At 34.9% G+C, this 27,522-nt stretch overlaps 1 protein-coding gene across 1 annotated transcript; it reads left to right on the top strand.

Annotated features, from left to right (window-relative positions):
* The first annotated feature begins 2,450 nt into the window (after nucleotides 1-2,450).
* On the top strand, nucleotides 2,451-4,605 carry LOC145086439 (uncharacterized). The gene is made up of 4 exons (XM_079024198.1): nucleotides 2,451-2,716; nucleotides 2,872-3,026; nucleotides 3,741-3,845; nucleotides 3,935-4,605. Exons 1-4 carry the CDS (start codon nucleotides 2,642-2,644, stop codon nucleotides 4,425-4,427), a joined length of 828 nt encoding a protein of 275 aa, XP_078880324.1. The 5' UTR covers nucleotides 2,451-2,641; the 3' UTR covers nucleotides 4,428-4,605.
* Nucleotides 4,606-27,522: the final 22,917 nt, after the last annotated feature.

Raw genomic sequence — 27,522 nt, 5'->3', positions numbered from 1 at the left:
TATGCCTCAAATCTCTATTGATTATCACAACCGTTTTTCGATCAAATCATCCAGTTTGTAAACTAGGTTATAGAAATCAAGAATACATCCCAGTTATCTAAAGATAACACTAAGCGGTTATGTGGCCTTTATTCCACTAGTGCATACAAGAGACGAGTGAGTGCTATTAAAATATGATTGCATATATATGAGTTTAAATAAGAGGTCGTTGATGTTTTTATAATTCTAGTTTAAAAAACATATTATATAATGGTTATTGCATGCATCCAATAAGACATGATATATTTTTATTTAAAAATCACATTTTAACAATGTTCTCTTATAAAATCCAAATTTTATATAATCGACACAATCAAAATTTAAATTTAATAACTAGCATTAAGTTTTACCATTTGAGCGCTAAAGAACATTTATAAACCTTTTAATAAAATTTTCTTTTATAAAATAAGGTTTGAAGTTTGATACGTCTCTAAAATCTCAATTTTAAACTTATATAATTTTAATCGTCGAAATTTGTCGTTAGCTAGTTTTAACGATAAAACTCATTTTATATTTAAAACCCTTTTTACCATCTTATATTAAAATACAAATTTCATTAAAACCAAATTCCTTGTAATGTTATTTATGTTCAAAATATTTTATACATGTGAAATCCAATTCAACAATAATAACACAATATCAAAATAAATTTAAACAACATGAGCATGTTATAACATATGCACAGAAACCAACCATCTAGTGACATTTTTGTAAGCCATCAAAAAGACTGCGAAGTCAATTCCTAAGGGGGCATATATGGACCAAAAATCTTGTAATGTCTTCATGCTCCCATTTGTAGCAAATTTATAAAAATAATTTTACAAAGTTTATGAAACTTTAATAAAATCAAGTTTATAAACTTTTGATCTTCAAAATGGTCATCATCTTCTGTTATATTTTTAATAAAGTAAACTATCTCTAAAACTAATATAGTAGTTACCAAAATAAAGAAAAATAAAAACTACATATTTAATTATTTCATACATTGTGAGTAAATAAATATTACAACTATTGTAACAAATCAACACAAATACGAACACAAGAAGTTCATTGCTAGTTTATGCATATATATATATATATATATATATATATATATATATATATATATATATATATACACACACATACACACAAAATTATATAAAACAACACTTTGTTTTTTTAAGACAACTTTTATAACTAAAAATATACATGTAAATTTCTAGTTATGAAAATAACAATTATAAACATTTTAAAGTTGTCATAGGAAATATGTATGAAATTTTCTTAAAAAAAAAACCATCAATGTTTTCCAAAAATAAAGATTTAACCAACTTGTCAAATAATCTAACCAAACTTTCAAAAATGGTTTCGATACCAATTGTTGGATTTTATTCAAAAATCCGGTTTTTTAAAACCGTAAAATTGACAACAAAAACTTTATAAATTGTTTGAATAAACTAAAATCATTTTTTCCCACCAATGATTATTTTGCAATCAAGGAAATATTAAATCGGCCATAAAAAAAAGAATACAACCTTTAAAGACTTTGATTCTCATGAAAGATGAATGTTGATAAAGAATTTAGACTAGAACTTCACCGTAGTCAGAAACACCAACAATTTTTTAACTTGATAAGATGCTAGTCTTTTTTTTTCTTGTAATAATAACACTCTTAAGACTTTAAGAGAAAACCCAATATTAACTTGGAGAGAGTTGCAAGTATCATCTTTCTTTCAAGCAAGTGCTTAACTCTTTATGATCACACAAGCATTCAAGCCTTGATAATCATTCTGCCCGCCTTCTAGCGATAGTGAAATTTATCCCGTTCCATGGTCAAAGACTTGGGTGGATGCGTGATGTACTCCACGAGGAGCTATATTATACATAGTAATTCCATCTGAAATACTTGATATAATTCTACCACTTCTACTATGAATAATGGATTTTGTTGATGTAGCTTCTTCTAGTTAATGAGGACGACAATGTACTTCATGAGTTGGAATTGATTGATTGAAATGACTTGTTTCACATCCATGTTGCAATTAGGAAAATTTAGTGGAAAATGACCATTTCACGTTCGTTTGGACTTTTTGGCTAATCACCTTGAAATCGACTCTACCCGGTATTAACGATTAAGGTAGGACAAAAAACTTCAATGAATGACTGAAACGAGACATAAAAAAACACTTACCGAATTAAAATGGTACAAAATTAATAGTTTCATGGAGTATTTTTCAAATATAAATATATTATGCTTTTCATTTTATGTTGACAAATGATGTTTATCCAGTTGGTGTTCCGTGGCTTCGTTAGGTTTGGCGACTTTTCTTGGGCCCGTGTATAGACCAAACCGGTCCAAAAACGTGAGTCGGTCAAAAAAATAAAAAGGATAAAAATGATTTGTGATATAAAAGAGACTCGGCAAACGCCGCTTGTTATGATATCCACATCCTCAACCCTCTTGTCAGGGCGCTGCCCTCTCTCTCCTCTTTTTCTCCCCTCTCTTTGGAATCCGAATAATTCCTGAAGAATCTCATCAATTTCTTCTTCCTTTTTCTACCTACTCATCTATCCTTTCATCGAACACTTTTTCATACTTGCAGTTTTACATTCTATCGCCATGGATGCAGTCATTGAGATCGATGGCCAACAACAGCTCATCAACGCCGTTCCAGATCTATCGATCCATGACCAGGTACCCTACTATTATCGATATATATATGGATTGGTGTTGATTGTTAATGTAATTGTATGTTCTAGGGTTTTGTTTTTTTATGTGAATATGATTTTGTTGGGATGTTTGGTTTTTCGTTTTCAAGTTAATCGATCTAGGGTTGTGATCCTGGGCAGGAGGAGAAGAACGAAGTGGTTTCTAGTAACGAAGAGACTCTGCATCCGAAAACTTCATTATCTGATGAAGATCATCACGGGGTTTGTGCAATTTGTTTGAATCAGATCGCGTTACAGGAAACCGCCCTCGTAAAAGGTTGCGAGCATGCCTACTGGTTTGTTTCTCTACAATCACAAATGCCCATTTCATATAATATATCAGCGGTTTAATTCTCGATTCGCATACACTGACATATAATATATCAATTAAACACCAAGAAATGGTTGCAGTTGAATCTTTTCAGAGATAATAATAATATTACCTTTTAACTAGTTCAAGAACCAGTTTTTTGTGCCACTTTTATTAGAGAATAACAATTTACTACATCACCTTAATGGATTCTTGAATCCTATGCGCATCTGTACTGTTCGAGATAATGTTTTGGTTTATAGTATGCTTTAGAAGACACTACAGCATAAGGATTATTGTATATAATTAAAGCGATTGTATCTAATCGCTGCTTATCAAGGTATATAATTATGTGACCATAAGGAATTAAAATATGTGTTAGATTTTCTTTTTCAAATAGATAAGACAGTGTTATGTAATACGATCTCAACAGTGTAACACCTAAATCCTACTTTTTGTATGAAAGTACAAGTTATAAAATTGTGACAAGATTATAACTTATAAGGACAAGATTTATTACACGAAGGTATTTAAAGAAAAAAAATGAAATATTACATTTTGTAATGAGAACGCAAACAAATATGTGAATTGTGATTCATCTGAAATACATGTGTGCTTAAAATCTAAATGATTATATGATGTGACATGCTAAAATGCTAATAAAATAAACTCGTAACCCAAATCATCTTTTTATATATAGTGTGATTTGCATCCTCCGATGGGCCACATATAAAAAGGAACCAACTTGCCCACAATGCAAGAACCCATTCGAGTTCCTCAATATCCATCGTTCTCTTGATGGCAGGTATTGAAATATTTTCCCAATTAAGAATAAAAGAAATACATAATTTTTTTCTTAAAAAGTACAATGTTGTAATAAAAAGAAATGAACAGCATCCATGACTACATGTTTGAGGAAAGTGTTTGCCTCCTCTTAAGAGCCTCATGGTTCCACCCTCTACACATCGAACCCCATGAAGAACCCGAAGATCATCATCACATCACACAAGACTTCTTCTATTCATACGACTATGAAGAAGAAGAAGAAGATGAAGATTTAGATGAAGTCTACCTTGGACGCGCATCAAACATCAACATCCGTATCGGTAACCGGAGGTGGGGCCACAACGGGTTTGTCCGGGCGGGGAAACAAGAAGCCCGGCCCGTCCACCAACAACCACCGTCTAATTTTCAAGATTCCGGTGGCGCTGGCCCTTCATCGCGTGAGCCAAAGAAGAAGGAAACCGGTGGTGGTGGTGGTGGTGGTGGTGCTAGGGATGTGGCGGCGGTGGGGCGGCGGGCGAAGAGGACGATGAAACGTGAGGCGGCGGATAAGGCGGCTGCTGCGAAACATCAGCAGCATTTGGTTAGGCTCGGGCGTAACTGACTGAGTCGACTCACTGACTTGCCCTGGTTGGGTTTTATTGTTTCTCTGTACAGTGTTGTTGAATGATTGTGAAATAATGGATTTTAGTTTTTAGATATGATGATATAAGGGGTTTTAATACTGTGCAGTACCCCGTAATCTACTAGTTTATTATGATTAAGATAAGATGTTTTAATTATTTATCTGGTGAAAGTTTTAGTTCATGCTGATATACATGTTAGTTCATGTGATTGTTCCATGAAAGGTAAAATGGTCATTCCTTGTTCATTATATATACAATTAAAAGGGAACATGCTTATATTCTCATGAAATTTGTGTTGCTATATTGTTTATGCACACCAAATGTTCGATCAAATGTGTAATGTTGGATAAAATGTCTGATTTGTGTGAAGAGCATTTATTTGTTAATAAATCACTACCTTTTGTAGATCGTAGATAGTGGCCATATCATGTTTTAGGCTTGAGTGTATTTTCTTATAATAAAAAAAGGTTGAACCAAATGTGGCCTACATTTGGTTCTAACATCTAACGTTTTTAAGTCCTAAAATTTATGTAGCATAGTTTACAATACAAGATCTTGCAGTATAAATCATAAGCTAACATAATTAGAAGTGGCAATGTATTCAGCAGGGCCATAAGGAATTAAATATCCTCAGAACAAGCAACAAAAAAAAGGTTTTATTATAAATTTTTATTTTTAAATAAAAATTAATAATAAAAATATTGAGCTTTGTGCATCTGTCTATTTTGCCCATTCCTCAATGTCTCCGATGATATTCATAGGAAATCCAGCAACTAAACGTGAGTTCGGTGTTGCGTTTCTTCAATGAATCCAATATTCTAAAGCTCAGTTTTCTTCTTTCTTTTGCTGCAACAACTAGCAATATTGCTTCTTGGGTTGCATATATTTTTTAGACAAGTTGGGTCAATCTATAAATTTCATAAACGTTGACGTCAATAGTTGAAACAATGTAACGATATATCCAACAATTTATTTATGCTTATTTTTTAAAATCTTTCTTTTGGCATAACCACGATTATTATGGTACAAAATCATCATGCTTACTAAAAAATGAATCAGTGCATATGTCATTGCCCAAGATTCTTCACCATGTACTAACTTGTATAACGACTAACATTCATGACTGTGTAGTAAGTCACTTCACCCGTTGTCCATACATGTAAAACCATAAAACATCCATGTCTGACAAGATATTAGAAGTTCATGCCTTAAAACTAAACATGTACAAACGTATGACATAAGTCCAAACATTTTCATGTAAACAACTATAAAATTTATATGAAACTCACCATGGATCTAGACACTTAAAACTTGCTCGATCTGCTAGCCCAAACTTCTACACGTCCCGAACTAGTGATCTCTAAGGCAGTATACTCGAATACTACAATACTTTACCTAAAGTGTTCCATGATGCCTCTCACGCATTCAATTCGACCAAGTGAAGTTTCACAATCACCCACGATTATTTATTCATACATATTTTATTAACAACTAAAAACATTCTAGTTTATAGGATAAACGCCATAACAATTAACAAGTTTCTTTCATAAAAACCCCAAAACAAGTAACTTGGACCATGTGCAGTAAAATTAATAACTTAAACAAAACATGTTCACTTTGATTACTTTTGATCATAGAAAAATAACCCAATCATCACAAATAGGTGATTGTGGTAAAATGGCTTATTTATAAAGTTCTAGCATTTAAGAAAACCAATTGAAGTGGCTAAATAAGTATAAAAATTGCAGACGTATATTAATGTTTATATCATAACCAAATAATAAAATTTTAAATAAAAACCATGACACTAGATTGGTAGGAGCATCAACACGTATCTGAGCTCTTCCAAAATTTAATCATCACTAAATATTGTTTTTAAAACTTTTAGTAACTGTTAGCAAAAAGCCAAAACACTGGATAGGATAGAGGGTGCTTGAGATTGATTATTTAATGTGTTTGTTATTGTATTCCGTGACACCAATAATCAACACTTCCAAATGTTTAGATACAAAAATGTATACTCCGGTATGGTAGAGGCAATAAGCATATTTTGATAAGTGGTTTTGTTTTGACTTATAGAAACTCTTTATCAAGGTAAAACTAAATTACACATCTTTGTTTGTTTAAAGAAAGAAAAAAAGTCAATAATATGTAATCTGTTATTTTCGGTTATTTTACACTTACAAGTAGAATTCCTCAAACATTAGAAAACAACTTATCAACTTGTTATGATTTTGTATTGGATAAGCTTATACAAACATTTTCTTTTCCAAAACTCCTTTTAAAAGCAACCAGATATGTTGATAATCACTTTTACAGAAAAACGTAAGTTATTTTAAAATATCGATCCCAAACATCACCGACTTAGTGTGCACCTCAACCTTCCTCCCGGATTTCTCTCTCTTCTTTGCACCGCCCTTGCTCTGTTTACCCAATGTCATTTTTTGAAGATGGTGTAGTAAGGTCTTGTATAGGGTGCATTAGACACTTGTATGTTTCACTTGTAAGATGAAAAGTAGCTCTAACATGGTATGTGTTGTGAATCATAGTATACCAGTGGTTCCTTATATTTAAGTCTTTCGTAGATATGATTTATATACATAAATCTTACAACCATTGACTAACCCAACATTTTTCCCTTTATAGTTTATATAGAGATTCATATGTATTTGTAAACACACTTGAAACACTTATATGATCAATGAGAATGTTGAAATGAATCGTTAAGTTGAGGTAGTTTCCATCAATATGTTATCAACACATTGCTCACACACGACAGACGCATCATATTCAATTTTTGTCGCTCTAATCACACGACAATTTTTTCTTGATATATTCAGGTAACAAGAAAATCGATTATCAACATCTGGTTATCTAAAAGTCATAATTATATGATTTTTTCTCTACATATATTTATCTATGCATTTGTTTTGTATGATAAAATAATTATTTATTTATGTCATATAAATGGTTTTTGCTGCTTAGGATGCATAAATGGTCTTCTAAAACTCTTAATATTCATATGAAAAAAAGAGTAAAATCCATAAAAAGTATTCTAATTTTTTATCACCCATATATATATATATATATATATATATATATATATATATATATATATATATATATATATATATATATATATATACACACACACACACACACACACACAGAGTTAATTTGAGAAAAAATAATTTTATGAGACCACAAGACCAATTTTTTTTAGTGAAATATTCTAATATTTTATTTTTCGTAAAAATATATTCTAACATTATATGTTTTAGAATATTTCAATGTAAAATATGTTGAAATTATTGGCTTAAAATATTAGAATATTACACATATTTAATTTTTATAAACATTAGAATATTAGAATATTTCACTAGAAAAAAATGATCTTACGGTTTCACAAAATTAGACCGTATCATATGAACCTAACACTATATATATATATATATATATATATATATATATATATATATATATATATATATATATATATAGTTAGGTTTATGTGAGACAATTAGATTTTGTGAGACAAGGGGACAAAATCTGAACCTTTCATCATAAATAATTTAGGGTTGAGATTAAAACCAAAAAAGTTGATGGAAGGCGGTGGCAAATTTGAAATTATTTCAAAATTTAAGATTATTATAAGGATGCGGGGGGCTATTCTTGTCAATTTTTTTAGTCACCTTGTAGTACTGAAACAAATTGTATCCATTTTAAATATTTCTTTCTTAAATGATTTCAAACCCTAGAAGTTCCGTCGCCATGAAATCTGTCGATTGATATCTTTCATCAGTCTGATAAGCCTTTGATTCTAAGAAATCTCATCGATTAAGATTGAAACCTTATTTATGGTTACCTTTGATTCTGATAAAAAGTTCCTTCCCAATCTTTCTCGATTAAAACCCTAGAAATTTCTCAAATCACCCGATTAAAATCCCAGGACATAAAGTGAGGATAACGGGAACGGGTAATCGCGTTGAATGATTTGATGAAAATAATAAACTTAATTGTTGTTGGTTGAAAACCCTATGTGCTCACCAGGCTCCGAAGCCTGACCCACTCAGTTTCTTGTATTACAGGTAGTGACAATAGAACACAGGAGTGATGATCCGATGAGTGATCAATGGATTATAGGTCATTAGAATAATAAATGTTGTAAGGCATGTTCTACTTCTGTTTATGCTTATGTATTGTATTGACAAATGACATCCCAGTGTTTTTAATATAATGGACACCCATTCCTTTAGGAATTCTTGGATAATTTACTTATCAAATTTTGGGAATAAATTCCGCAACATATTTCTTCAAAAGTATACTCTGATTTTTACATAAGACATAAACAAATCGTTTTTTTCTGGCCGTGAAATTGGGGATGTCACAGTTGATATCAAAGCATTAGTTTAAGAAAACTAGGAATTTGTAGGATTTCTAGACTTAAACTTAGAATGCTAAGTGATGATTGCGAGATAAGTGTCTACTATATTTTTGTAACATCCTATTCCGAATTGACTCCTAGTCTGGGGCTGTGGCCCGAATATCGGTCATCATCAGGATTAGGGCTTTTGAAAAGGTGGGATCTAGGCCCATTTGGGTGCGGGTGATGTATTGTAAGTGATCCGGGTGTTCGATTCGTGTTTTGGAGCCTAGGGGTATTTCGGTAAAGTGTTAGTTGGGCTTTTGTGAAAAATGGATTTTTGTTTGGAAGGTTTTAAGAAAGGTATGGGTTTATAGAAGTGTAGGTCTTCTCGTTACCTTTCTGTGGATATAAGGATCGTCGGAAACAAGTTAATAACGAAGAAGTTATGGCCTTCGGAAGTTTTGTGGTTTTCAGGCTTAGCCAAGTACGCAGGGCGTACTAGTGAAGAAGGTAGTATGTCACACCCCCGAACCAGACGGCGGAAACGTCTGAGGGCTCGCGTGACTTAAATTGAAATATCATCACAATGAATATACATGAACAAAACATACATCACCATCATTAAATAGTACAACTGTCATTGTTCACATCAAGTACATTGTTTAAACATTACATATCAGTAGCATAAATTGTGTGAGAGTCACAATACATAGCATCCTAACACACTTGGTATTTTTCTTCAACTTATCTGTTACCTGAGAATACAAGTTGTTTTGAAAACTTCAACATATATAATGTTGGTGAGTTCATAAGCATGTTTGATATAAAATTTGTTTGTATCGTTTGTGAAACCCAGAATATCCGATATTTTCTGTACAAAAGCTGTTTGCGAAAAAGATGCGATGATCCCATAAGTGCATATGTATGTGATTTCAAAACAAGTAAAAGTGATTGTTATTCAAAATTGATTATTGTATTATAGTTGTTGAGAGTAGGAGTGAGTAATGTTGTTCCCCCGGAAAACCTGATGTTTTCCGATATGAGTAGTCTGATAGTTTTGGTACTATTGTATCATCACAACGAATGAATATGCTTTCTCATTATTACTTAGATAGTATTGGATCTCTATGTGAGCCGTTATAACCATGAATAATAATGATTATTTCGTCTGTCTTGGCATTCTAGCGAATGCCGACATTGAATTAAGATTTTGTCACCCTAGACTGACCGAGTCTAATTATAGCGAACAACTCAGGTGTGGGGGAGTCACCCCTGTATAGATCTATACACAAATTCTCTCTCTCCCTCCACGAGACTCTGGTTATAACTACAAACTACGACCGACACTTATTAGTGTCACCCGTTATTTCCCACTAAATCCAACTGAAATTGAATAACCTTGTTTAACAACCTAATTTTTGTTTACTTGAATAAAAGGGGGTAAGCCTAACAGACGGAGAGAAGAGGGCAGCATAGGCCCACTAATCATGTATGTTATTATAGGCTATCGAGTATGCGATGGACACGCTAGCCCATCATGCATATGATTGGTTTGGACCTTACTATCATTTCAAATGGGCCACTAAGGCCTACTAGCATGTAAAAGCCATTGAGGGTCCATTAGGCATGTAATTGGGTCACCGGAGGCCCAATAAACACGTGTGATTATATCGGGACCAATAATCATGATATTGGGCCACAAAGGCCCAATATCACGTATAGAAAGTATTTGAGCCCAACCTTTGAATCGCTTATGTTTTATCGAGTTTAAGTTCGTATTGTTGGTATTTGTGGTATGCTAAATGTTTATTCGCAATAACGAAATATTTTAACGTTTGATTTATAACGAAGTTTTCATTATATATATATATATATATATATATATATATATATATATATATATGACAAAACTTCAAAAATGGTCCCTGTGGTTTCAAAACTTTTAACAAATGGTCCTTCCACCTAACTCCGTCAGCTTTCTACAGTTAAGTGAGGGGCATTTTCGTCATTTCAATGCATAGGGACCATTTATGAGGTTTTCTCTATTTAACAAAAAAAAAAGAAAAAAAATATAATTAAAGGGTCCCACCCACCTTCTCTCTCTCTCTCTCTCTCTCTCTCTCTAAAACCAAAAATAGTTTATAAAAAAAGCAGAATATTGAATTTAAATCGATATATCAAACCAAAATTGAATCTGAAATCAAGATTTCCAAATCGAGGCTCAAATTAGTTGACATCAAGAACACTTTTAAACAAACCCAATAACAACAAGCGAGATAGACCACAATCTCAGTCGATGAAATCTCAACCCTAGAATGTTGGCCACTGATATGAATTAGAGCAGATTAACTATCTATCTCTCTTGTCGACTTCCACCTCCCAGCTAAAAGCTTAACACCAAATTTTCCTAAAAGATTGTAGTTCGTGGGTTTGAAAATCAAACCAAATCTAGCCACAAACTAGAAATACATTAACAAAATCGAAACATTTATCTGAAATACATTAAACGAATTGGGCCAACAAATATTAGAGACATAAAGATGAGCAAATTAACATAGATGAAAGAGGGAAGGACATGGAGCCTTCGGTGGTGGGACATCGGCTATAAACCTAGATCCATGGAAATCAGAACCTTCATCGCCCTATTCTTCGTTTTCAACTGTTGAGCTGCACCTAACAAGTATTGATGAATGGTGGTGAAGGTCGGTGAATCGGACCGTGGAACGGTTTCTGCTTCGATTTTCTTGTGATGATAAAAGATGGATACAATTTTAGAGGAAGATGTTGGTGGCTCCTATAAACTTCATCGCCCCATCCAAATCCAGAAATTGAATATGGTTTCAAAAATTGTGCATCTTTAGATCTCGAAGCTCTTTATATTTCTCTTTTCCTTTCATCGTTGATGATTTAGATCTAGGGTGAAGAACATGACCAAGCATGAACAATGATGTGTTTCCAGCTTTGTTAAAGTGTGTTTCTTGGTTTTGATAGAGTAGTTTTTCTTGATTTGACTCCCTTCTTGAGAGAGAGAGAGAGAGAGAGACCCTTTAATTAAATAATTATATATATATATATATATATATATATTTAAATAGAGAAAACCTCATAAATGGTCCCTGTGTATTGAAATGACGAAAATGCCCCTCACTTAACGGTAGAAAGCTGACGGAGTTAGGCGGAAGGACTATTTGTTAAAAGTTTTGAAACCACAGGGACCATCTGTGAGGTTTTTTGAACTTAGGGACTAAACTTGATATTTTCGGAAACCACAAGGACCATTTTTGAAGTTTTGTCTATATATATATATATATATATATATATATATATATATATATATTAAAACCATGTGTTATAAACTTGATATTTTTAACCCAAAAATTTATAATCGTATAGTTGGACCAATAACATTTAGATTGACCATTGTGGCCCCCTTTTCTATAAAAATGGCACTTTTAGTCCCTTTTTATGAAAATTGACATTTTTGGTCCTTAACCATTTTTCTTGACATTTTCCACCCAAACTTTATTTGAATAGTAATTTCAGTCCAAAACCGTTGCATTTTTCATTTCATCCTTTATTTGTAAAAAGTTACATTTTTGGCTCAATTTTCATAAGTTTTACAATTTTGACCCCAAAATAAAAAACTTTGCATTTTTAGTCCAATTTGGTAATAAATTCATTTTCAACCCCTGAAAAAGTTTATTTACGTTTTAGACTCATAGATTGTTAAGTTTTCCATTTCATCCCCTCAAGACTTCATTTTTTTCACAACCTTGGGCCCAAAAACTCGTGAGGCCCAATTTAAAGCCCAATATGCTAAATTTTATGTTTTTGACCCTTTGAAAGGTATTGTTTCCATAAAAATCAGCTTTTATACTACTAAACAACTTATAACCCTCATAAACCCGAGAATCAACAATTTACACCCAATCTTTGTTATTTTTGCAAAAATGACACTTGTAAGGTTCTTGGGTTTTGTTTTTCACTTTTTAAACTTAAGGACCCTTAGATCTATGATGTATGTTGTTTATTATGTTTTTGTTTATGATTCTTTCACCCTTTTTGCTATAGATCTCGAAATATGACAAATATTACATATTATCACAACCAAAAATTAAAGAATTCACATATAGCATGCAAAAACACATAAATCATCACATAATACTTGTATTCTCCCCCAAAAACAAGTAAAAACCGAAAAAAGGGGGTATGAACTCACTTTGAGGTTTGTTGGTTCGGTTTTGAGGAAGATATGGAGAGATTTTTGGTCCTAGAAACAACTTGGAGAGACTTTCGAACTTGGAGGAGTTCTAGGAGATTAGATCATAAAAAATGCTATGTAAGAAGGAGTTTTTAGTATTTAGATGGAAGTAGATGTTTGTGTTGGATACAAACTTACCAAAGTTTGAAGAAAGCTTGATGAAGATCCTTAGAAAATCAAGAAAATTTCGAGATATCTTGATGGGAGGTGGAGGATGATCTTGAAGGTGGTTTGGAGAAGATTTGAAAATGTGTGTGTGTGTTGTGGTCTTCGGCCGAGAGTAATAAGAAGAAGAAGAGAGAGGTGAGTGCATGGGAAATGAGAGTGCTTGGTTACATGTTGAGTGATTGCCTAATTATCCCCTAAACAAAAATGAGGTGTCAAGGCATTATAATCCCCATTAATCTCATTTCTTTTTTTTATATATGTATATAGTTGGTCCGAGAGGGAGAAAGAAGAGAGATGGAATGGGCCTTTAATGCTTGGTTCCAATAATAGGAGGTTTTCGGCCCATTGGCCCCTTAGGATAGTTCACGGCCCAATTTTGTATAAAAGAATGGATTTATGGTCCATGAAAGCTAATTGAATAAGCTATGGCCCAATAAGGCCCATTAAGGTAAACCAATTCATTTTAGATTCATTATGGCAAAAAATGTTAAGTTTTATGAAAGTGGGTCCAATTAGGGCCCATTTAAGAGTCCTAAGCCCAAAATAGTCAAATTGGAAGCTTATTGGCCCATTAGGCCCAATAAGGAAATCCTAGTCCATAATGGACTTAAACTGGGATTTTTAGGGTTTCCAATCTTTTGTTGACCATTTGAAGTATTTTCATAGAGTGTTTGATGGAATTTTGTTGTCATTGAATAAACATCATGCATGTTTTCAAGTTTTAGTCACAAATGTCATCATTGTTAATGTTTACAAAAGCATTAGAATTCCTAGTTGTGATATAGTACGTGTGGCGTACCTTAGAGTATGCTGGGCGTACTGACTAGGATGCTCGCAAAGGTTCCCAGGAGTACGCTGGGCGTACCATATGTACGCTGGATGTACTCCAGTCAGATCAGAACCCTATTTTAGGGTCTTGGACCCTATTTATGCTCCTTATCTCATAACCTAACCCTAATATCTTCAGCCTCCATCCCTCTAAACCCTAGAAATCGTCCTCAATCACTCATGGTGGCATTTTGAGCTTATGGAGTCCATTTTTGGAGTATTTGGTCCATTTTCAAGAAGGTGGAGCTTGATTTACAGATGGGGATCAAGGGGAAGCTTATGGATCTGGCTTTCGGGACTCATTTTCAGCTTGATGAAGGTATAAAGCTTTGAACTTGATCATTGATATCTTAGATCTCTTACTAGTGAGTTTTACTTCATTTTGGTCCCAAAGATGAGATCTAGTGGTCTTGATTTCATTCCAGGAGCTTTGAGTTGCCCCTCTTAGTGTTTCTGATGTTCAAGGTCCATAAGTTGGTACCTTTAGAGTTTAAGACCATCCATGTTGAAGTTTGAGTCATTTCCATGGAAGTAGAATGTTATACTTTGAGATTTAGTCTTTTTGGGGCATGCAAAGTCACAAAGTTATTGACTTTATGGGTTTAGACGTCATTTGGGACTCAGATCCATGGCTTGGACTTATGGCTTAAAGCATTAAGTGCTTAATGGAAAAATGGGATTACGAGGGAAGTATGCTGGGCGTACAAGCTAGTACGCGCAACATATAAGCCATTAAGCGAGTACGCACAACGTACTGCTGAGTACGCCCTGTGTACTCGGTTATGTTGGACTTCGGGATTTGACCATTTCTTGGGCTAGATTGCTGTGGGCCTTCGTGGGACATTTGGAAACAAGGTTTTGGACTAAGGAAATTTATTGGTCTTGAGGAAAAGGCCATTAGAAAGGTCCGAGCCCAATTTGGAAAATTGGGCTATAAATGGGCCTTGATGATTATGAGATATTGGGCCATTGGAAAACCAAGAGTTTGGACTAGAATAGATGGATGGGCCTTAAGGTAAGACCATGTAGGGGTCTGGGCCCAATTTGGAAAGTTGGACCATATGTTGGGCTTTGACCCTTTACTTGACTTTTGGGCCTTTGGCTTGAAACAAGCTAGGTTAGGGGTAAAGTAGCCTTTTACCCCAAGCATGGACTTATGGTTATGTATTGGAACCCAATTTCTAATTGGGTGCCATTTTGATGTTGACAGTTTGGGAATCTATCAACCAGCAACTGGAGTTTTATCTGCGGGACTTCAGCAGTGCCAAGTGAGTTATCCTCACTATATCAACTGGGTCTAAGGCACCAATTCCGACCCTTATCAGATTTGTATCCGGGTTTATTGCATGATATGCTTATTGATTTACATCCTGGTAGTTAGGATGGTGATATGCTTAGTGACCTGGTTAGGTCGGTATCCTGGTACATAGGATGATGCTATGTGTTAGGTGAATTTCATGCATCCATTTTGTAGTTTTACTCCATAAAAGTGCATTGCATATAGGCTTAAACTCATGCATTTTGCATGTTTTTCGGGATTTTTCATGTGGCAATTTCATTCACACACTTTTGTGATATTTCGGGGACTTTTAGAGGTAGGATCTTACTTGAGGAGACGAATAAGATATGCAGACGAAGTTTCGGGACTTGCGGAGCACCAAGGAGGAAGATATCAATGAAATGAAGATTTTGGCCATTCAAAGATTTACACGGGCCGTGTAAATGGAAGCCTTGTATTTACACAGGCCATGTAAATGCATACTCTCGAGCATTGTACTTTGAAGGCCTGACCAAATTATGCAGCGTACCTTTTGTGTTTACATGGCCGTGTAAATGGTAGTGTTAATTTACACGGGCCGTGTAAACATGGTCGTAAGTTTAAAACAATTTTTTTTTCTTAAGAGGTGTAACCGATTCCAGGAGAAGTCAAGTCGATTTTGGGAGTTCTAGAGGCGATTTATGGAGGATTTGGAAGACAATTGTTACTTGGAAACACTTGGATTTATTTTGGATTTCAATTTTTAAGACTTTAATTTCAATTTCTAGGTTTATGCTTTGTTCTAGTCATGAGTGGCTAGAAACTTAAACTCTCCAACTTCATCTATTGACTATTGTGTGTGTGAATTCAATCATTTGATTTGGTGTTTGTTTTAAATGCTATCTAGTGAATTTGATTTTGTTTTAATTGAAAGTTTGGTTTCAATTCTAGTTCTTTTTGTCCAATTGAGTTAGGGTTGATTCTTTCAAGTTAGCTATTATGCAAAATCCAAAATTATTTTGTCATATAGAACAAGTAACAAACACTAAATTCAATTTTCTTAGAATAATTCTGGTGTAAATCAAATTCATACCTTTTTACACTCCCAAGCTTATGAGGAGTATTAAATGTTGTTGGTAAAATTCACACAAAGCATAATGCAATCTTTCCACCTAACTCTAAGAACTTGTTTAATTTAGATTGGTTAGATTAGAATTAATTAAAGAGCTTATTTTAATTAATTAAAATGGTGAATGTGAATTGCTAGAGCTTGTTAGTATTTCTAAGTACCAACTTAGATAGAATTAAACAAACATCATTTCATACTTTGAATCACATTTCTAATTAGTCTTGCATAGAGTTGGAGTATTTTATAAATCTTGATTTTATTTTATTTTATCAATTGTTTACTCATAACTTCAGTATTTAGTTTGAATAAAACTCTCCCCTCTTTTGTGATCTCATTTGCACCTTATGCAAAAAGTGTCACACCCAAAAAACCAAGAACGGCGGAAACGTTCTGGGGCGGAGGACATCATGTACAGTATCACAACAATGAAAAGTAGTAAACAAGCAACAACATCATCCATTGCATTAATAATATAATTTTAATACAAGTGTTCTGACAAATTATGATAAACACTAAAGTATAATCAAAATGGAAGATGAGTCTTGAACGAGCTGCATCTTCTCTAAACCTTGCATCGGTACCTGTCTATGGTTGACCTGAGGATACAAGTTATTTTGAAAGAGAGTATCAGCTTTAAAGCTGGTGAGATCATAAGTATTTTAGTGTCTTAATGTATATGTAAGAAATTTTTTGTATATGAACGGTAAGTATGGAAAATGTATATGAACTGTAAGTATAAAAATGTTTGTAAAACAACTGTAAACGTTTGAAAAACCTTAGAAATCCCTAGAAATCCCTATGATTCCTACTATTATATAAGGGTGTCTTTTACCAAGACCTAACTGCTCTCAATTTAGTCTTCTACCAAGACTTAATTGTTCTAAATGTTCGTTTCTTGTAAAAGTGTGTAATTTCCCCAAATGTAACTATCATTAACAAAATATAGTTTGTACATTTAATGTTTAAGTGAAATGATCACTAAATATATGTAAAGGGGAAATTAATGTAGTACTGTAGTGTTGTATTATAGGAACTACTGCTGTACTAACTACCTTAAACCGGATTTATATTAAGGTATCATGTGATTAATTGTACCATACTATCGACTAGGCGTTCGAATAAGTGATCTTAACTCCAAATTCACACAGAATAGGGGTAAAGTAAAATTTTCACAGATTCTAAGTCTATTACATCCTAATTACATATAGCCTTAGTGTATCCACTTAGCAACTATCAACTTAGTAATGAGGATCCCGTTTTAGTTCTCAAGTATAAAGTACTTATAGTAACACCAAATACTCCTATAGTATTTTAAGTTTAGTGTTATGTTCTATTGTTCTCATTGTGGTAGGGTTGGTAAGATTTTAGACTTGTTGCAACCACACAACTATACTTAGGCACATGCTAGTCAACCCTCGGATAATATAGTTGATCAAGCTATATCTTCCCAGTTTTGACTATATGTCTCTAAGTCCACCTGTGTTGCCCAACAATCGTAATTCTTTTGTACTGTCCTAGTGACACTGATTTTAGTATGAATGCAGGCACGTATACTTAATTAAATATTTTATTATTTAAAGTATAAACTCTTGGTCAGAGTATTTTAATCCCAATGTATTTATAGTTAGTATATCTTTTATGGGTTGATATACTTAATTCACTATAAACAATGCTCTGATACCAATCTGTCACACCCCAAAGCCAAGATCGGCGGAAATGTTCTGGGGCGGAGGACGTCATGTACAGTATCACAACAATGAAAAGTAGTAAACAAGCAACAACATCATCCATTGCATTAATAATATAATTTTAATACAAGTGTTCTGACAAATTATGATAAACACTAAAGTATAATCAAAATGGAAGATGAGTCTTGAACGAGCTGCATCTTCTCTAAATCTTGCATCGGTACCTGTCTATGGTTGACCTGAGGATACAAGTTATTTTGAAAGAGAGTATCAGCTTTAAAGCTGGTGAGATCATAAGTATTTTAGTGTCTTAATGTTATATAAGAAATTATTTGTATATGAACGGTAAGTATGGAAAATGTATATGAACTGTAAGTATAAAAATGTTTGTAAAACAACTGTAAACGTTTGAAAAACCCTAGAAATCCCTATGATTCCTACTATTATATAAAGGTGTCTTCTACGAAGACCTAACTGTTCTCAATATAGTCTTCTACCAAGACTTAACTGTTCTAAATGTTCGTTTCTTGTAAAAGTGTGTAATTTTCCCAAGTGTAACTATCATTAACAAAATATAGTTTGTACATTTAATGTTTAAGTGAAATGATCACAAAATATATGTAAAGGGGAAATTAATGTAGTACTGTAGTGTTTTATTATAAGAACTACTGTTGTACTAACTACCTTAAACCAGATTTATATTAAGGTATCATGTGATTAATTGTACCATACTATCGACTAGATAACAACGACAAATGTTGGTCGTAAAAAGATATGACGTTTGGCACCCGCAGACCTGCAGGTCCGGATGTAGCTAGTAGCAAGGTGTAGGATAGTCAATCCAGTATAGATCTATACACAAACTTACGCTCTCCCTCCAAGAGACTCTAGTTACAACTCGGGCCATGACATTGAAGGCATGCTCCGATACAGTGGATCACAATTGTTAACGTATTCATGTATATGTAATGTATTGTTACTCGTTCTAGTATTGTTTGTATATGTTCTCTTCCTAGTATAATCGTATATGTTCTCTTCCTAGTAAGTATAGTAATGTACTGTGAGTACTAGCTGTAATGTATGTTATCTCTATCTAGCAAGTATTGACCCATGAATGAACTAACTCATTGTATGATATCGCGTTCTAGAAATAGTTCTAGTATCTTCCTAAACTACCCATATGGTAGCTTACTAGTAATTTAACTGGTACGTGTGAACATGGATGTATACCCTTGCTACCCAAGGGCATTGGCTGAATTGGAAGGACCTTTATGACTATATATGTACACATGGTATATAACTAATATTTAAACGACCTTCGGACGGGTACCCGATATCCCACCAAACCACATCCAAATCGAGGAAAAGGAAATAGGGTGGATAGTTTTCCTAAGTCCTTTCAAAATTTCTTATATAACTATACATATATAGGCATGCAATTTATTATATAAACGCATAAAATAAGTTTTGTAAAACCTTTGAACGTAATTATTATCTAAGAAAAGATCGACCTGATGTCAATCTATAAAACGGTTTGAAGGCATGGGTTTGATAAAACAGTTTAGTATAAAGAAACATTTGTTTCAAAACACAATTGTAAATAAGTTTGAAATGTAACATACAGAGTAAAAGGTATAGTGTAATAAGGAGTTTTAAACACATAAAGTGTTTATGAAAAACATTTGAAGTAAATTGTTTGGTAAAACGGCTAATGAGTAGCCACTCATTTGAATGCTGCTCATTAATCACATGTGATTGATATAATAATTAGCATAATTCTACTTGTATCCCCCCATAAAACATTTAAAAACAGTTAAAACATCGATTAAGGGGTATGAACTCACCTGTTGTGGGTGATACGTATGAACTGAAGAGGTAGGAGGGCTAGGTGTCAAGTGAAGACTTTAGACACACACAATGGTCCTAATTACATATGAAGACATATATATATATATATATATATATATATATGTATATATATATATATATATATATATATATATATATATAAACAATTAGTGATTATAACACTAATTAAACATGTATAAACATCCTAATGCGAGGAAAACACTTTGGTCAAGTGCTAGGAGGCTAATGGGTTGCAACAAAGGAGTGCATAACCTCATACGGAAGTTTATGGTCAAAAGACCATGTGTGTTGGAGTTTACGGCCCAGGGGAGTAAACTCCTGGCCGTAAACTCTCTATAGGGTCACTAAATGAAGCTTAAAGTTATTACAACTTAAGTGGTGAAGTGCTTCTAGGCTTAAACAAGTGTTTGGGCTTGTTTTTAACTCCTTTGAAGAGTTCACGGCCCATGGACCAAATCCCATGGAGATTACGGCCATAATCTCCCTTGGGAGGGTGTTTGTGGTGTTTTCAAGTCCCTAATTTAACTAGGAACTAAACTATGCTAGTGTACAAAGCTTTAGAAGACTTTATAGCACCATTTGGCACCATTGTTTGGAGTTCACGGCCCTGGAACTTCTTGGGCCGTGAACAACTTACTCTTGGTGTTCTAAGGGTGTTTTCTAGTCATAAACTCATTAGGGTACATGTCTAAATTAGTCTCTTGGGTTAAGGAAGGAGTTAGGGTGTCATTTTCCCCATTTATCGGGGCTTACGACCCAAGAACTTGTCTTGGCCATAAACTCCTTTGTCCTTGTGTTTCCTTATGATTTCTAGGCTATAATTACATTAGGTTACAAGTCCATACTTGTTCATTGCTTAAGGAAGGGACTAGGCACCATTTGGCCTTTATAAAAGAGTTTACTCCCCAAGTGTTCTTGGGCGGTAAACTCTCAAATCTTGATGTTTTATTGTGATTTTGATGTTATTAGGCACAATCTAAGCTATATAATACAACTAGATAGAAGTACTCACGATTTGGGATAAAAACCCAAAGATCCGTGAGAGAGAATTCGGCTTTTTTCTAGTTGGAAATGTAACTAATGAATAAATATGGTTCAGATTTCTATATATAGTCCTGAGATTTTTGGCAGAAAATATCTTATTCCCGGAATGAACTCTAATATCATAGAGTTTTGGAATAACAGTGTTGCACAAAACCCGAGTGCATCCACTCTCCTAATATCTCCTTAAGGGTAAAACCTGGAATACTCAAACTTATATGCAAAGTCTGGAATTTTACTGTAACTGTTATAACTTCTATTGACTTGATATGGTTTGTTCAGAATGGAAATTTCGGGTTGTCACATCATCCCCCTATTAAAGGGAATTTCGTCCCGAAATTAGAATTCAGATAAGGAAGTAGGTATGAATGATCGAATCGTGAGGTGGAAACTTCCTAATCAATTGGTTCTAGCGCTCCTAAGTGAAATCGGGTCCTCGGTTGGTATCCCAACGAACCTTCACTAATTGGAGACGGCGTTGCTTTGGCCGCTTGACCTCTCGGTCGAGGGTCACTACGGTTCTAATACGAAGGCGAGGATCTCGTCGAGTGGACTTACAAGAGTCCTAACAGAAAGGTACGGTTTCACGATCGAGACGCGTAGAGTAAATGTACGTTACTGAGTTCACGGAGTAGGTCTAGTTTGCGAGGTACAGGACCGATTCTGGTAAGAATCTCGGAGGTCCTATTTATCTTGGATTTAGCTTTCCACGCTTTACGAAGCGTATTAAGCCATTCCCAGAGTGAGACTTCCTAAAGAAATTGGTCTCTCACTTGGAATTCCAAAGGTTCTTTCTCTTGCTTATCTTCCCTGTCAAAGGCCACCCCATGCTGGGTCAAAGTCGTATGGGTTTCTGTGATTTACGAGGAGTTTTGGATGAACTATGATAGTAGATCTGTAAGACCTAGAATTTGGTGAATGTTTTTCGGCGTCTCTGGTGTCAACAAATTCTCAACGGTTTTGACAAATTGAAAGAGTACTCAAAATTTCCCACATCACTAATAGTGCATCATAGGAATCTGACTCTTCAATTTCAAAACTTTTTCTTAGAGAACTTCGTGAAAGTTCCTCCGAGGGTAATGTTTCCATGGGTTCCTTCTTACTACGAGGGTAGATAAGTAAGTCATTACACGGAGAACTGACGAACTGATCCAAGTAAGAAAGACGTACCCTACTCATTTAGCTCATGAATACTATGGGCGTATTGGTCCTATCCGAGGGGTATCACTACGAACTCGAAGTGTCCGCATCGAGTTCGGAAGGTAGTCTTCCGGACATCCTTCCCTAACACTCGAACTGGTGGTATTCGGATCTCAGATCCATTTCTGAAAGTAATTCTTTCCTTGCGTTTGCTCAACCAATTCATCTATGCGAGGCAGAGACAACGATTTCTAATGGAAATTCTTGACTGAGTCCTCGATATCTGAGGTACATACGATGCAATCCGTCGACCTCTGGAAGAATAAGACCGGAGGTCTGCAGGGTGAGAAGCCTAGTCTTCTAATTCTATTTCTGTGCAGTTCGCTAAGTTGTCCGGGCTATTCTGGTGTCTCTGTAGGTGTTTAGGCTGTAGGGCGATCCGTTTACGGGAGTGATACTGGGTTCTAAGTTTTTTCACATGACGATGCGATTACTCGTAGACTTAGGCAGTTCTCCGTCCTGAAGTTCATATTAGAATTCATACATGGTTTCACAATCACAATCTCGTGTATACGATTCGTATATAATTAAGATTAAAAAGGTAGTCGAATAACTGATTCTTCTTTAAGCTCACATCCTTTCGAGGAAAAAGAAGTTAAAGCGGAATCATCAATTCTAAACCTATAGAACCTTGATGATATATCGCCCCTATGTATACATTCTTCAGCGACAGATCAACCGTATGGATCTTTGGATTGAACTTGACGTACTGTACGAGTGGTACTTCGGGGATTTCTTCGGAAAAGAAAAGAAAAGAACTATGAGGTACTCCATGCATGAGTACTTCGGTGTTCTGATATGACGGCTTTGCTAAAACGACGTTTACTGGTAAAGAGATGTACTTAAGAAGCTGGTATGGTGTGGATCAAATTGAATCTAGTTGTATGATAATGTCAGAATCATATGGAAACTTAAAGACATTAGATTTGAAAATAAGAAGTTTACAGACAAATCACAACCATGCAACCATGAACAGAGTTACAGTACTTTAGATTTACTACAAGACTATTGTTGCGAATAAGGTATACTACAAAAGACAAGTATACGCAGCACGAGCATCCCTATACGGAAGGGATCTTGCAAAAGACAAGACTCTAGTTGCACTAGTTTTGGATAATTTATAAGTCTGTTACAACAACACGCCTAAATTACATTAACGTGGTTCCAGAGCAGGTTCTCCTGCAGCTGTGATCCTGAGAATCTTCCCATCTGCGCTAGAGTTCTTTGCTATAGGGCAATCCTTATTGAAGTGCCCTATCTCACCGCATTGGTGGCATGACTGGCTAGTACTTGCATTGGTGACGGGAGTGCGGTGTTTAGGCAGTGTTATGCGGACACGAGTGCCTTCCTCATTGCTCCACCTTGGAAATTGCTTCCTAAAGCGTTCTGAAGGAGTTGCCACTTGTGGCTGTGGCATGGAAAGTCTTTGGGCTCTCTTGCACTTCTTTAGGGCTTGACGATATCATCTTTTCCTTTCAGTCTTACGGCTTTGCAAGTCCATGACTGTTGTCATTTGTTGGTTTCCCGATTTGGTACTACCATCGGAACTCTCGACTCCTTTGTCAGTCTTGCATGTGTTGTCTGAGTTGATGTGTGTAAGGAAAGTTGTCACAGCAGCTGCTACTGCAGCTTGTAATGTAGCGACGTCAATATGGAGGATAGGGGTTTCGTTGCTCGGCTGATTGTTTCCAGATGACAACATGATTCTGTAACACGAAAGATAAGGATTTTGTGAGCGATTATGGATGACCCTAGATGTACTTCGATTTCTTAATCAAAGAGTAAGAGTATGTTCTCGAAAGGTTGACCTACATCCCTATGATGCAGTCCTAGTACGGATTGGAGGTATGATCGCGAAGGTTTGACCTACATCCCTATGATGCAGTCCTAGTATCGAATGGAAGTGAGTTTATAGAATGGTCTCAAGACGTTTGTCATTCAAGACGAGGTATCGTTGGTTGGTGAATAACATGATCCAACCACTGAAAGAGACTTGGAAATGTCTCCGGAGCGAAATTACTATAGTCCAATGACTTGACTAAAGCATGTTTCAGATAGACTCCAATGAAAGTATCTCTGGAGCTAAGAGTACTTGAATGAAGAATGACACAGAAGTTAGCCGGCTGTCAATATCTTTGATATTCACGACGTAAAGATTCGGGAAAATGACCTTGTAAAGGTCTTACATCATATCCAGAGCAGATAGTTCTTGACAGCATAATGACCTAATCAAAAGTACTTACAGTACAAGATAATTTGAAAGAAAATGCCACATCGGGCATAGACAGAAAAACGATTCCTTTTAATAAGAAAAATAAAGTAAAGCGTCTACTACTGGCGACGATCATCCCTCTGGTGAACTCTCAGTTCAGCCAGTTGACGTTCCATGTCAAGTAGATGTCTTTCGTACACCCTTTGGCGTACTCGGAGCTCTATGAATTTGGCTCGTGATTCAGCCAGTGCTTGCAGTAGGGTTTCATGGTTTCTCTCAGATCTCCTGCGAGCATCTTCTAGACGAATGGTGCGGAGGGTATGCATTCTCGCATCAGCGACAACTTCGGTAATCTGATGTAGGGTTGTCCTGCCTTGAATCTCATTTCGGGCCACTCTGCGGACCAAGATTGGCAAGGTTCTGTCTGCTGAGCCCCCATTGCTTAGGTCATAAAAGCTTCGGTCACCATTAAATGGCATGGGCTGATCTTGTCCTTGGCTCCATGTTTCCAAGCATTCCATCCACTCGGGCGTCGGGCCATGAAAAGCCGGACGAGGGTTAGGAATTGGAACGGGAGCTGCCTGGGGTAGGTTCTCAACCTTGGGTTCGAAATTAGCACCGTCCAAAAGGTCTTCATCATGGTGATCATTCACAGGGATAGGATGATCATTCTCTGGTTCTTCTCCAAACCAACCAGCAATGACTTCGTTCCGAAGATACTGGTTGCCGTGGGGATGGAGTCCAACCATGTAATCTACGCGAGAATTGGGGTAAGAAAATAATTAGTGGACGACCTATCTAGATAGTTATTTAGAAAATCTTCATTAGTTACATCGCTATTTGTGAAGTGCATACCAGTTATATGTAATCAAAACAGGATAGGCCTTCGAATAAGTGATCTAAACTCCAAATTCACACAGAATAGGGGTAAAGTAAAATTTTCACAGATTCTAAGTCTATTACATCCTAATTACATATAGCCTTAGTGTATCCACTTAGCAACTACCAACTTAGTAATGAGGATCCCGTTTTAGTTCTCAAGTATAAAGTACTTATAGTAACACCAAATACTCCTATAGTATTTTAAGTTTAATGTTATGTTCTATTGTTCTCATTGTGGTAGGGTTGGTAAGATTTTAGACTTGTTGCAACCACAAAACTATACTTAGGCACATGCTAGTCAACCCTCAGATAATATAGTTGATCAAGCTATATCTTCCCAGTTTTGACTATATGTCTCTAAGTCCACCTGTGTTGCCCAACAATCGTAATTCTTTTGTACTGTCCTAGTGACACTGATTTTAGTATGAATGCAGGCACGTATACTTAATTAAATATTTTATTATTTAAAGTATAAACTCTTGGTCAGAGTATTTTAATCCCAATGTATTTGTAGTTAGTATATCTTTTATAGGTTGATATACTTAATTCACTATAAACAATGCTCTGATACCAATCTGTCACACCCCAAAGCCAAGATCGGCGGAAATGTTCTGGGGCGGAGGACGTCATGTACAGTATCACAACAATGAAAAGTAGTAAACAAGCAACAACATCATCCATTGCATTAATAATATAATTTTAATACAAGTGTTCTGACAAATTATGATAAACACTAAAGAGAGTATCAGCTTTAAAGCTGGTGACCTGAGGATACAAGTTATCTATGGTTGACCTGAGGATACAAGTTATTTTGAAAGAGAGTATCAGCTTTAAAGCTGGTGAGATCATAAGTATTTTAGTGTCTTAATGTATATATAAGAAATTATTTGTATATGAACGGTAAGTATGGAAAATGTATATGAACTGTAAGTATAAAAATGTTTGTAAAACAACTATAAACATTTGAAAAACCCTAGAAATCCCTATGATTCCTACTATTATATAAGGGTGTCTTCTACCAAGACCTAACTGTTCTCAATGTAGTCTTCTACCAAGACTTAACTGTTCTAAATGTTCGTTTCTTGTAAAAGTGTGTAATTTTCCCAAGTGTAACTATCATTAACAAAATATAGTTTGTACATTTAATGTTTAAGTGAAATGATCACTAAATATATGTAAAGGGGAAATTAATGTAGTACTGTAGTGTTGTATTATAAGAACTACTGCTGTACTAACTACCTTAAACCGGATTTATATTAAGGTATCATGTGATTAATTGTACCATACTATCGACTAGGTAACAACGACAAATGTAGGTCGTAAAAAGATATGACATTTGGCACCCGCAGACCTGCAGGTCCGGCTGTAGGTACCAGCAAGGTGTAGGATAGTCAATCCAGTATAGATCTATACACAAACTTACACTCTCCCTCCAAGAGACTCTGGCTACAACTCGGGCCATGACATTGAAGGCATGCTCCGATACAGTGGATCACAATTGTTAACGTATTCATGTATATGTAATGTATTGTTACTCGTTCTAGTATTGTTTGTATATGTTCTCTTCCTAGTATAATTGTATATGTTCTCTTCCTAGTAACTATAGTAATGTACTGTGAGTACTAGCTGTAATGTATGTTATCTCTATCTAGCAAGTACTGACTCATGAATGAACTGAATCATTGTATGATATCGCGTTCTAGAAATAGTTCTAGTATCTTCCTAAACTACCCATATGGTAGCTTACTAGTAATTTAACTGGTACGTATGAACATGGATTTATACCCTTGCTACCCAAGGGCATTGGCTGAATTGGAAGGACCTTTATGACTATATATGTACACATGGTATATAACTAATATTTAAACGACCTTCGGACGGGTACCCGATATCCCACCAAACCACATCCAAATCGAGGAAAAGGAAATAGGGTGGATAGTTTTCCTAAGTCCTTTCAAAATTTCTTATATAACTATACATATATAGGCATGCAATTTATTATATAAAAGCATAAAATAAGTTTTGTAAAACCTTTGAACATAATTATTATCTAAGAAAAGATCGACCTGATGTCAATCTATAAAACGGTTTGAAGGTATGGGTTTGATAAAACAGTTTAGTATAAAGAAACATTTTTTTCAAAACACTATTGTAAATAAGTTTGAAATGTA

Source organism: Lactuca serriola, chromosome 2 (assembly GCF_051521515.1).
Source record: "Lactuca serriola cultivar US96UC23 chromosome 2, Lser_US96UC23_V15, whole genome shotgun sequence".
NCBI lineage: Eukaryota > Viridiplantae > Streptophyta > Magnoliopsida > Asterales > Asteraceae > Lactuca > Lactuca serriola.
Note: the sequence above shows the minus strand (reverse complement) of the source record. Positions and strands in the feature narration are given on the sequence as shown.